The sequence below is a fragment of the Rhinolophus sinicus genome, chromosome 5 (assembly GCF_057876585.1).
Source record: "Rhinolophus sinicus isolate RSI-liver-muscle chromosome 5, RSI-T2T, whole genome shotgun sequence".
NCBI classification, from domain to species: Eukaryota; Metazoa; Chordata; class Mammalia; order Chiroptera; family Rhinolophidae; genus Rhinolophus; species Rhinolophus sinicus.
The window spans coordinates 73,487,959-73,501,713 of NC_142505.1; the positions used below are offsets into that span (position 1 = coordinate 73,487,959).

Here is a 13,755-nt window from a genome sequence, read left to right on the forward strand (position 1 = left end):
CCAGGTTCTTGCCATGCTGATGGAATTACTTTTGGATTTTCAGTTGATTAATGAATTAATCAATTAATTCATTTTTGGGGCTGGGGGAGAAGAGGAACAATGTATTTCCAGGACTTTATTAGGGAACAGTGTGTTTTTCCTAGGACCCATCAGCTCCAGGTCAAGTTGTTGTCCTTCAATCTTAGTTGTGGCGGGTGCAACTCAGCTCCAAGTCCAGTCGTCGTTTTCAATCTTTAGTTGCAGGGGGCGCAGCCCACCATCCCATGCGGGAATCAAACCGGCAACCTTGTTAAGAGCTCACGCTTTAACCAACTGAGCCATTCGGCCGCCCTCAGTTAATTTATTGAATAAAATTCTTTTTATTGAGCCAATTTAAGCTAGGTTTTCTGCCAATTACATCTGAAACATCCCGTGTTTTTTTTAAACTAATAACAATAAATGTGGTATTGTTAATGTAACATAAAAGTGAAAAACTGAAATTGGCTGAAGAATTTCAATGAACACCCCAATGACCTAACCTGAGCTTTTAACTATCTTTATTATCTAAGAAAGAGACAATCAAATTGTGGTCTGATGTTCCCATCAAGACTATGAGGAGTATTAAGGGACTTGGTAGGAAAGATTCCAGATAAGGAAATGTTCTGACTACTTATCACAGCATTACTAAGGACCTATAAAGAGATAAGCAAAAAGGGAAGAGCATATGCCTTTGCTGAAAAAGGCCCTTTCTGCTACAAACTACCATCCAAGAGACTTAAAGAGAGAGAACAGGCTGAAGACAGGGAGGGCGGTGGCAGACTGGGCAGGAGAGAGACTGTGGGGTAGGGTGGACGGAAGAGTCTTGATCCCCAGGCATCTGAAGACCTGACACTCTTGTTAGGTATTCTCATCCTGAAAACTGGAAATGTCATTCAAGATGCGCAAAAAGCATCCTGAGTGAGGGGTCAGTGAATGATGTCCCTCGATTCCAACCAGTTATTTCCAATGGCCCTGAGGGAGAGGCCAAAGGGACAGCCAGGGAACCAAAGGCAACAAAAATGGGCCAAAATTCTAGACTTGAGAACATTTCAGGCTTTGGTTCAAACCCATGGAATTGCCCAGAAGCTGAGGAGAAAGCAGACTCGGTGTGGTGGTGTTATGTGGTCAAAGAAACCCCAAGTCTGGCTGACGACAGCCTGTGACTGCCCAGTCCCCAGGCCTCCTAAATCATAATGTGGCCAAAAAGGAGTGGCCTACTAAGACACGCTGCCTTGGGGATGGGCGTCCTCCAACAGGACATGGGAGAGAGTGACACAGGAGGCCAGAGAGGCAGACAGGGCAGAATCAGAAGGGGTTTGATTTCATTCTGAGTAGGAAGCCACTAGAGGAGCTTAAGGAAGAGAACGACATGGTCTGATTTATGCTTTGAAAAGATTTGAGATGGCGAACAGACTAGTGATTGCCAGGGGTCCCAGGAATGGGGGCCAGGGGGTGGCTGTGGCTATAATGGGACAGCACAAAGGAGCTTTCTGGTGTCAGAACACACGTTGATTGTGCTGGTGGTTATACAAATCTAGACGTGAGGACACTGCACAGAACTCTACACACACACACACACACACACACACACACGCGCGCGCGCGCACATGTAAGTGGTGAAATCTGAATACACCCAGCGTCGACTGTCAGTCTCCTGGTTTTGATATTACACCGCACTTACGCAGGATGATAAAAATGGGGGAGGCTGAGTGAAGGGCACAGGACCTTCCTGTGGATGTCTCTGCGACGTCCTGCGAATCTATAATTACTTCAAAATTAAAGTTAAAAATATATTTTGTATAGTTGAAAGTTACTGAGAGTACATCTTAAAAGTTCTCATCACGAGAAAATTTTTTTTAAATATGTAAGGTGATGGTGTTAACTAGGTTATTATGGTGAACATGTACAAATATTGAATCGTTATGCTGTACACCTGAAACTAATGTCGTATGTCAAGTATACCTCATTTTAAAAATAAATTTAAAAAACTGAAAGCATGAAAAATCATACTTAAACAAATCGTAAGATAATGCTCATAATATTTGACCCATAAAATATAAGTTATTTTATTTGGGGCTTTAAGGGAGAACAAATGTGTTTATGATAATAAAAGATTAAATAAATAAAACTCACATGGTGAGTGTGTGAAAAGTATGCATCTATTTCTCTTTAGACCAAATATATTAAATTTAGGTTTATAATCTAGTAGTCTATATAATTGTCTCTGTTCATAGTATTTTAATACGGTACTAGTCATTTGAAAACAAAACAAGTTTGAATCTACATAGGAGATTTCAGGAAGGAAACTTGGTATGTAGACAAAACGTTATTTAAGTAATAAATTAGAAACTACTCACAAAAACAAGTTTTTAAGATTTTGACTAAAATTCTTGCTACCTTTTTACATTACATCCAAATACAGACCTAGATTTTTTTCTATATAAACACATTTGCTAGCGGCTGGCGTGGGCGCCAAAAATCTTGAGTTTTAACAAGCCCCTGGTTTGATTCTGACACGCACTCGGGTAAATCATTCATTCTCGACAGAGAGTATTCCCGAGAAGGGTGGTGAACCTTGTCTCTCGGAAGAGGAAAAAACCTTGGGTATCACAATGTTTATACCAAAGCTATAGCCTGCGTAAAATAAACAAACAAACAAATTTAAAAATAAAAGATGTCTATGGCTACCATTTAATGCTATGGATTGGAGATGAGTCAAAGTAGAAGCAAAACCATGCCACACCCACCAAAAGTGTTAAAATGAAAAAGAAAACACCAAGGTTGGCAAAGACATGGAGCAACTGGACCTCTCATACACTGCTGTATAAGCACTTTGGAAAAGTGTTTGGCAGTTTTGTTCAAGGTGACCACCTGTCCACTCTGTGACCCAGCACTGCCATTCCTAAGTATACACCCAACAGACGTGCATACACATCCTCTCCATAAGACACACACGTGACTGTTCATAGCAGCCCCAACTAGAAACTACCCAACTGTCCATCATCTGGTAAAGAGACCAATTACGGCATACTCACATAATAGAACACTACTCTGCAAAGAGGATGAATGATACACAACCACACACAACAATATTGGTGAATCTCACAAATATAATGTGGAGCAAAAGGAGCCAGTCATGAAAGAATGCATGCTGTATGATCCACTGATATGAAATTCAAAGCAGGTTGTTGTAAGTCAGGACAGTGACTCTCTTCGGGGGTAGGGGTGGGGGGTGAGGGTGTAGAAACTGGGAAGGAACTTGTGGACATTCCAGGTACTGGTAACATTCTATTACCTGACCTAGGTCAGGGTTTCTCCAGCACTACTGACATTCGGGACCAGACAATTCTTTGTTGTGGGGTCTGTTCTGCGCACTGTAGGAGGTTTAGCAGCATCGCTGGCCTCTATACGCTAGATGACACCAGCATCCATAAAGTTGTGACCGTCAAAAACGTCTCCGGACATCGCCAAATAAACATCCCTTGGGAGGCAGAAGTGCCCCGCGTTGAGAACCACTGACCTAAGATATAGTTACACAGGTATGCTCAGTTTATAAAATAGCAATAAAATGGACACTGCCCTTGCCTGTATGTATGTGATATTTCAATAAACGGAAGCAGGAAAACCATTTAGGAGATGACTACTGCAGGCAGCCAAGTGAGAGGTGACTGCCTAGGACTAGGGGGCCACAGTGGAGATGGAGAGAAGCAGACAGATTCAGGATGTGTGATACAGGGTAAAAGTCGGCAACTTCTAGCCGATGAGAGAGGAGACTCCAGGAAGACACCAAAGTTTTGGTCTGAGCAACTGACTGGTTGATGATGTCACTACGATGGGGCAGACTAGGGTCAGAGCATCTTGGGGAATGACCATGGGGGGTGGGGGGATAAAATCATGAGTTATCCGGAGGCAACCAGCATGCTGTGCTCCTGTACTAGACAAGCTCTGGACTGTAACGACTACTGTGTATTTCCCATTCTCGGCTCAATCAGTAGTCTTCAGTTTGGTTTCCTGATCTCTCTCCACCATTGTACACAATTAAACTTGCCACTGGCCACCCCTAAATCATCAGACCATGAGAAGCTCCACGTTACCCTGACAAAGACACCTGGCCATCCTCACCCCTGCTCCTGGAGCTGAAGCTCAAGGCAGTGGACAGAGAAGCCGAGGGAGGAGGGGCACCAGCATGGAGAAAGGGCAATTCTAGCAAGTCACGTTCCCTCTCTACCTCAGAATGAGCCCAAATTCATCCTTAGTAACATCTCTGAAATAAATAACTAATCTTTTAGCAGGCTGGTTTGGGTTGCAAGTAGCATTTAAATTAACAAGGGCAAGAAGTGTTTTTTCGAGCAAGAGATGATCACAGCTTGAACTGGGATGGGGGCAACGGACTCGAAGAGAAGACACAGTGCAGATAAAGTGTGGTGGCCGAAATGAGAGGCCTTGAGGGTAAATTAGATATGAACAATGACAATGAGTCTTCACTTTTGGTTTGAACAACTTGGTAGATTTAATGAAGTGGGGAAAATTGGGGAAAGGGAGGATTTGGGGGAGGAGGAATCAAGAAGATTATCTTAGACACGTTAAGGTGTTTACTAGACATATTTGGGGGAGAACAGGAACGTCACGTTTCCAACCCTGCAAAATTATGGAGGGAAAAGAGGGCTATCTTATCCCCCAAAAGCTTGTCTAATATTGTGACTGTGAATTATCCTCACTAAAGCCTAACAAGAGTTAAATCGATGTCCCACAAGTAAACGTGAGCTTCTCCTGCACATGGTTATTGATTTTTGTAAGGCATGTGAATTTATTATAGTTGGATTATGTGTGATTCTGAGTATTTTTAATCTGCACATGAAATGGTTATCCATCTAGGAAACTATCCTTTTTTCTCCTATAAAATGTGCTTTTAAATAATAAAATTGTATACTAGCATGTTTTATTTCTTTTTTAACCCAGAAATAAAAACACATGAGAGAAAAAAAAGAAAACCCAAACCTTTTAGAGTTTGGCTTGATATCTTGGCTCAAGTAAGGAAATGTGTAGGAGAAACTCTTTGGAAACTATGAAACAATCTAAGATATAAAGTGTTAATAATACTGACATGTATAAACAGGCATCAAGCAATTCTCAAATGTATAATTTGCAGGTAATATATGTAGAAACATAATCCAGTAAAATTTAGGATTTTTATCCCAATCACCTACGAGGAAGAAAAGGCAATAAATTCCCACTGGTTACAACTTTTTCTACTTTTACAGAAAAAGCAAGAGATAACCCCAAGTAACATTCCAGATCAATGATATAAACCAGCACCACTATTCAGAATCAAGACCCCCGTCTTTCAAAAGACTCACCATAGAATGTAGGTCTAAGCAGGACCAGATTTCTGAATCTGGAAAGAATCATTTGAGCTTACTTTAATATCATGTTGGAACTTTTTTTTTTTTTTTGGAGGGGGGGTGTATCTCAGTATCAGAATAAACATTCTCTGGAAAAATAAGTTTGTTCAGACCTATAGAGAATGCAGAGTATTTTACTCTTCCTGGTAAGGAAATATACATATACAGGGGTATATGCCCTTAGATACTATTTCAGCTCTTTGAAATATTATTTGGCACAACTATTTTGAATTTTCAGAACACCTACTTTTGAAAACAATTACTACTGGCAATTAATGTACTAGTTGCTCTAAGAAACTCGTAAGAGCCGTAGATTCTTGAGAAGAAATCTATGCTCAAGAAGGGGAGGGAAAGGGGGTAGATTAAACAATACAAAAGGAATACAGTGAAAACAAGTTTCTTTCCCATGGACCCTCCGGTTCCAATTCTCCTCCCCAGAGGAAAACAATCAAGATTTTCAACAGTATCCTCACAGTGATATTCTATACAAATACATCTATAAATTTCCCTTTTATTTTTTGTTTTGTTTTACTATTCAAGTAGTAGGTAAAATATCAACTCTTCTGAAACATACTTTCCTTCTCCCATTCAATAGTATATATCTTAGAGAATGCTTCATATCAGAAAATAAAGTACGAGCTTATTCTTTTAAACAGCTACACATCCCTGGGGATATACCATAATCTATTTAACTAATTCTCTACTGATGCACATTTAGGCTGTACTAAGTCTTTTACAATTTGTAACAATGCTGCAATAACTTTGCACCTAAGAAGTCACATAAATGTGGGAATGCATTTATAAGAAAAATTCCTAGGGGCAGAATTATTAGATCAAAGGGTATAGACATTTATTATCTGCTAGTACAAAACTGTTCTCCTTACTCTACTGCATCAACTTACATTCTCCACCAACAGGACAAGAGTTTCTGCTTTTGTACACCTTTGTCATCATGACACTTTCAAACTCTCTGGTCTCTGCCGATCTGCTACATGAAAAACTGTTTCACCTTTAGTTTTAATATTGATATTTTGTTTTGAAAACCATTTTCATTCTGGTCTGTTAATTGTTCCTATTCTTTGCCAAATAGGTGATTGGCCTTTTTCTAATATATTAAGGAAGCTAGACTTCCATTTTCATATAGATTGCAAATTGTTTTTTCTAGTTTGTCTTTGCCTGTCAATTTTTATCCATTTTATTTTACTATGGAGAAATTTTCTAACGACTAAAGTTTTCTTATTGTTTATAATTATTTTTCAGCTGATTCTTTTGGATTTAAGATATAAAATCATACCATACCAAGTAATAGGCAATTTTGCTTTCTGCTCTCTTTTTTTAGTTATTAACAACTGTGACAGTGTACACCCCTGTATTGTCCCTGATTTTAATGGAATGCTTCCAAGGTTTCCTAATTAAGGATGATGCTGGGTTTGGCTTGTAACACTATTTCTCTAAGGAACTTTCTGAATGCATAGAGAATTTACCAATTCGTTCCTGAGGATTATTTTCCCATGTTTACCAGCAGGTTCTGTAGTTTTTCTTCAGTGTCAAAGTGCATCATTAGCGTTAGCATTTACATGGAATAAGAAGTAACAGGAATCTAGGACTCTGGATTTACCTTGTGCTACTCTATAAATAATTCAAACTTATCTTGCATTAGTGATAGAAAAACTGAGTCATGAAAAGATTGTAATTCCACCCACCCCATTTCTTCATTGTGGCACTTTTCTGACTTAGAAGCAGAATTCAGACTTTCTGATTCCCAATCCAGTGTTTAAGCCACAAGAAAGCACAGTGGCCTTTGGAGAATTCTGCGATGCCCAACACACGAGGAAGAAAGCAGGCTGCTGTCTACAGCCCTCAGCTTCACAACGTTCCCTTCCAGCCTCCTGAAAGCAACCTCCAAGTTGGACTCAGGAGTTTCAAACATCTGAAATGCATCACCCAGCAGCCGGCATAATAGGTTCACGCTCGGTGATACATGATGTTGCTGACATTCCTCAGCCAATTAGAATTCCTTTCAGCTGCAATGGAGGTGAACACAGCTGGAAGTACCGAGTGGGGCGCATCCCCAGCAGCACTGATTGTACATTATTTAAGCCGTGTTGGAAAACAATACAGAGATTTTTTCCCCCTTTAATGCAGAAATACAGAAACAACATTCCACTTAGTTTAAATATCTAAACGGAGTAAATTGCATCTGTAGACACAACAGTAATTCCAACATTTTAAAGATTTGCCTGATCCACATGGCGAGAGGCTTTTGTTTTGCCAACACAGCCCTGCAGCTCTTCTTTGACTCGAGTGGCCTTAGGGACTGGTCAACTGGAGTTGGAGTGTCGTGGACAAGAAGCCAATTTAAGTTTGGGGCTTTCTCTCAATAAAATTCACCTACAACAAGCCAATCAGTAATTTAAGTTGTTCAGTGACCTCAAAACACACATTTTTTTCATTCTCTATTTGTTAAAAAATATTTAACCTCTAAAATGGTTTTGAAATTTGATCCAAATAAGAATCCTAAAAGTTAGGGTTTCTTAACTAAAAACTACCAAATTATTTCATCCATTTCGGAAGGTCTTTTGAACGTCCCTTTCAGCACTCACTAAAATGCACAACTCAGCTATTTTAACTTTTAACCAGTGCCCACAAATGTGTTACACAACAACCAGTCTAGTTAACTGGATCATTGAGCTGATGTTGAATTATTATGGGTGAGTCTTTTTTTATTATTATTATTATTCATGAGGAAATACATTTTGAAGAAGTAACTCAGCCCCCAGAACCTCCCTGGGTTACCCGATGTTCCACACTAGAACCTGACAAGGTGACCAAATAGAAAAAATGAAAATTTGTAAAAGAGAAGGAAAACCTCGAAGTCCAGACACCACTCTAATGGTTGCAAAAATAGGAGTTTTGAACTTTGACAAATAGACTTGAAGTCAAAATTGTAATTTGATAAATCAGAACTACTGTAAAAATACAGACAGAAGTAAAGTATATGAGATATTTCATTTCTCAAACCTGTTAGGTGTGTCAAGAAAAATAAAAAGAAAGAAAATGGATTTTTAGAAAAGGGTTTTCTAAAGACAACACAAATGTGATCAAATCACAAATGAAATCAATACTAGAACCTGTATTTGGCAGTATATGACTCCTTTTAAAGTATAATTGTAGTTTAAGTTTTGTAGTAGTATTTGATTGAACCCATCCCACATCCTTAGATAATTCAGTTCAAAGAAGTGTCTCAACCTCATAAACTTGAGGCCAACCCTGAGGAAAACACACAAACTCACGCATAGCACATGAAATTCCATCTTATCCGAGTTAGTTGTTAAAAGTTTGCCTGCCTTACATAGGGAGGTTCTTTACTAGGAGAAATTGACAAAAGCAACACTCTTAATAGATTTATCTTTTTAAAGAGAAACATAACTATTTTGAATCAATTAGGTCACCTGTTACTGATCAATTAAACTTATTTACAGTTATTACTACGACTATTTCTCTCCAAGTTGCATCATCTGAATGCCAGAACACAAGTCATTCTCACATCATATGTGCTACAACTTTAAAAACAGCCTCCATTCCCAAACGCTACCACGGAAGGTCTCTTCCCGCCCCACCCCCGAATTGGAATTAGAATTTTTCTCTCTTCACAATACATAGTCATGCTCCAAAACATATAAAAACACAAGGAGGTCTGAGAGATTTCAAGGCATAAAAGCACAAAAAAGTTTAGTCATTTGGTGTTTCAACTAACTGGTTAACATTAGAATAAAATTTAATTTGAAGAGCACTGTGGAACACTTAGAGCTCAAAATTCCACTCTTTTACCCAAAGTGGCCTAAATAACATATCTGGGATTCATTTGTGTACCACATAAGAACAAAGTTTTTGCAAATCCTGCTTGAATTTAAAATGAAAATGTTTCTCAAGTGTTTGATTTGCCAGTGAACTCTAAAATGTCTGCAAGATAATGCTCTTTAACAAAGATCATTCGACTTTGAACATATTGTGCCCCCCAACTTACCGAAACCTTTACAAACTATTATCCTGCTAAAAAAACATAGACATTCATTAAAATTATATTCTTTTATATATAAAGACTCAAACATTCTGTTTAGGCCAGGTTTCCAAAGCAGTTCAGCATACTATCCAATAGTTTTTTGTTTTTGTTTTTTGTTTTTTAAAAACGGGGTTCCACAGGAAGAAAAAAAAAGGAAGAAATCATAAATGTAATCAATACATGAAAGTAACGCTTGGCATCAAACATGAGTCCTGTGTTTTAACACAAATTTCTGAATATCAGGATCGAGCCCTAATAGAAAGTACAAGCACCCAATAGTAATTTGGAATAAGCCAAATTGATAGATCCTGTGAGGAGAATTAAAGAATGCTATAAAAGGAGTTGAAATCTCATTTTTCATGAGGAAACTGAGACTCAGAAAGGTTATATAAGTTGTTCCATACTACGCAGTTTATGGCAGATCTGACCAAAATTGAGTCTCTTAATTCTAAATCCATCGTTCTACTTACCACCAAATACAACTCTAGACCCGAAAGTTCTAAATGCTCTAACTCCAATATCCTCATATTTTGCATTGAATTACGCTGTGTGCTATTCACTAGTTAGAATAGCTCTCATTTCTAAACGTCATTTGTTCAAGTATCACACGTGGAAATAAACTCTGAAACCTGTAACAACATGAGTATACGACTTTTGAAAGATGTCTATCCAACTTGCCAGAAGTAAAGAAGATATTTCAAACTTCCCCTGGCAACATAAAGATGAAGCCAAAACCTAGCCTATCTTCAACAAAATATCTAGCTCCAACGTTTCCACGTAAATTAACAGACAACTGGCATCACGTGTGTCTGCAATCATCCCTAAACTCTCAATTCTATTGCAGGGATGACCACAGTCACAGATCCTCTCTTATCACCAATAACATTAGCTGCGAGAAAGGGAAAGGTGTTTCGAAAAGAACACTCATCACCTGATCCTTCACTACCAAGTGATATTAAAACCCTTTAAAGAATTTCTACATCTATGACATATAAATTCCTGAATCCAAAAATAATTTGAGAGAACAAACAAAGTCTTCCCTTTCATGAGGAAAAGCCCCATCCAGACCTGACTACTAGGATTAATACATATACACCGGACACAAACATTGTAATTAAAATCTATTCCTTCTAATATATTAATCACATTTCCACCAAAACTCACAAAATCAGTTACTTTTTCTTTTAACAAGAAAACTGAAATAAATCCGATGTCAATTATAGGTTACTTTGTAAATGAAAGCCAAATTAAAGTTGTCAGTAATTAAAGTTTTACAAGCATTGCAAAGTTAAAAATGTGGCTTTTATATAACCATAAAAATAACAATGTATATGCATCTATAAAATGAGAAGTGTTTCCTACCAGATCCAGAATAAAGGGTTATGTTTCTCCAGAAGTAAAGATCCCTGGGATATGCCTGTTACTTTACAAAACCAGGATCTGGGTTTGGGTCTGAATCATCTGATCCGGTTATATTATCTGATCTTAACCTGGTTTGACATCTTTATATATAGATCTAAAACAAATTATATCCCTCCTCTTGAAACAAAAGATGGATCACGCAACCATGGACTTTCAAAGGAAATTTTAGTTAGAAAACAATCACCCATTGCTGTTTTCACGGATTTTACTGATGTAAATCATCAGTATTTAGGGCTATGCATCTGCCATGAAGTGTCCAAACCGCTCACTGTCTCTTTGAAAGGGGATCTGATTTTGGAGTCCTCACCAGACTGCCACTGAACAGAAAAATCCTGGGGAAAACCCCTTACAGGGATTAGCCTGAACTTTTTATTTCCTTTTCAGAGCTGGAAATAATTCGCGTTTGGAAAGTCCCCCAGCAGAACAGTATTTGCAACACTACAATCTGGCCTCAGCTATGAATTGAAACTGGGAGACGAGCAGCCGCCCCGTAATGCTGAAGAGAGTGAGAAAGAGCAGATGAGGGTGCAAACGGGTCCAGGGCCTCTGGAGCCCGCTAGCGAGGGGCACCTCCACCAGACGCCGTTGGCACCTACACACATCCAAACCACCACGTCGCAGGCCCACAGCAGAGCTTAGCGCTCACCCTTGAAGGTGGCACTACAGAGCCACCCAGAAGGTACCGGCATTTCATTGAGACTAAATGAGAGTGAATCAAGGAGCCTGCGCTAGTGCAGCTACCTACCATAGCCTCCAGTGTGTGGGGTGGGGGTGTGGGGAATCAACGCCCAATCGAGGCTTAAGGAGGGGGGGCGGGGGGCGATGGTAAAATGCAATGCAGTAAAGGAAAGCATGGAAGAAGCACAGTCAAGAGTAGATAGTGGCCTGGCCAGAGTGAGAAAGGAAGTGGACTAGACTGAAACGGTCTGAACCAGAGGGGAAGTGAGAAGAGACCCGGGAGAAGCTACAAGATAGGATTGAGGAATTCGAGGCTGAAGGAAAGGGTGGAGGCCGCGAGACAGAAGCAAGGGGGCGGGGCTGGAGCTAGGCGAGGGCGGGGCTAGGGAGAAAATGAGGGGCGGAGTTCAGGAGGAAAGTGAGGGGGCGAAACTAGGGGAGAAGAAAGGGGCGGGGTCAGGAGGGGAGAAGCAAGGGGGCAACAGGGTAGAGGGGAAAGCAAGAGAGAGGATGGGAAAGGAGTGACAAGTGGGAGCGGGCAGGAGGGAGAAGCGAGGGGAATGGTCTGGGGAGAGACAGGGAAGCCAGAGAGGATGGGAAGGTGGTGAGAAGAGAGGGGCGGGGCCAGGAGGGAAAAGCGAGGGGGCAGGTGAGGGGAGAGGAAAGAAAGCGAGGGGAGGAGCCAGGAGAGGAGAAGCAAGGGGACACGGGGGAGGAAAAGGTGGAGAACAAGGAGGATGGAGGGGAGCAGCGAGGGGGCAGGTGGGAGGGAGGAGGGAAGCGAGAGGACGGATGGGGGGGGCTATGAAAACCGAGGGGGCGGGGCCGGGGAGAAGCGAGGGGGCGGGGCCGGAGGGAGAATCGAGGGGCACTCGCCCAGGGGGGTGACGAGGTCCTGGGACAACGGCCGGCGTGGGGGAGGGCCACTTCAGCAGGGCGCTCCGCGGGAAATTCCGGGCCGTGCGGGGTGCCAGTGGGCGCTGCGGGGGGCAGTGTGGGCCTCCCACCCGCCGTACCTGTCAGACGGATCTTGATGCTGGAGCCGTTCCTGCGCGTCCCGGGGTTCGACATCTCCCGCCAACGATCGTGCAGCCGCGGATCCAGCGCCGCCGCCCCCCGGCCCGGCCCGGCCCAGCCCCGCCGCCTCCTCAAGGTTACGGCTCCGGGCTGGGCGTCGGGGTCCGAGCCGGGACACAAACTCCGCAGCCCAGGCGTCCGGGCGGCGGGCGGATGGTCGAGCCGGAGGATCGGCGCTCCACCCGGCGCCCCGACCCTCGCTTGCTCCCAGACCAGTCTAGTCCGGAGCCGCCGCCTCCACCACCTCAGAGCCGGACGCTCGCCGCCCTCGCCGCTTCCGCCGCCGCCGCCGCCTCCCGGAGCCGCGCGCGCCCCCGCCGTCGTGCCGGCCCGGCCCCGCGCGCGCGCCCGGCCCGTGCGCCCCCGCGCCTGCGTGCGTGCGCGTCCCCGCGGGAGAGGCGGGGCGCGGCGCGCCGCGCGGCTGCATTGCCCGCCCAGCCTCGGGCATGCGGGGTCTGGAACCTGTGGTCTCTGCTTCCTGCTCCCCCCAGGCCGGGGGCCACTTCGCTGGGATTCCGAGGACGCGGTCGGGGCCCGGAGTCGGAGAGCGCCCCGGAACCCCGCAGCCGAGGCCCGTGCAATGGGCTGCAGGGTTGCGGAGACGAGGCCGCTGGCGGTCAGCGCCAGGGTTGCCCCGAGGCGGGCGGGCGGGACGGCGCGGCCCGCGTATGGTCGCCTTCGGTTTTCGACACAGTCTGGGAGGAAACCTACTTTCAGATGCGGACGCTGAGGTTCAGAGAACCGAATTGATTTTCCAGGTCTCTGACTCAAGGCTCCGGGCTCCTGATCATTATTGAAGTGATGGTTACATGAACCCGTGGCCTGTTACTACACCAAGCACCTTCCACAAATAGGCAGTGTTTTCTCTCCCTCTTTTTTATTTTATTTTATTTATTTTATTTTAGGCTTTTAGATAATGCAATTTCAAGGGAGTGACTTCTCAAAGAGACAAAGTCCTCTAAATGTGTTTGTAACTAGTGCTCTGTATTGACCTGTAACAAAGTTGCCAGAATCACAGGAAATGCCACATTTGGACAAAGTGAGCAAGATTCGGAAGAAGGATAAAGTGGAGAGGGAGATGTTTGTTATTATCCA

General features: G+C 42.7%; 1 protein-coding gene across 4 annotated transcripts in view; it reads right to left on the minus strand.

Moving 5' to 3' along the window:
* Positions 1-12,980, minus strand: part of SMURF1 (SMAD specific E3 ubiquitin protein ligase 1) — a 103,804-nt gene extending 90,824 nt beyond the window's left edge. For 2 of the 4 annotated variants that reach the window (XM_074313460.2, XM_074313459.2), the window contains exon 1: positions 12,600-12,980. In XM_074313460.2, coding sequence (XP_074169561.1) covers positions 12,600-12,654 — 55 coding nt within the window. In that variant the 5' untranslated portion in view covers positions 12,655-12,980. The remainder of the gene's footprint in view (positions 1-12,599) is intronic. The other 2 variants (XM_074313462.2, XM_074313461.2) reach the window with 2 other exon arrangements.
* Between the last annotated feature and the right edge of the window lie 775 nt (positions 12,981-13,755).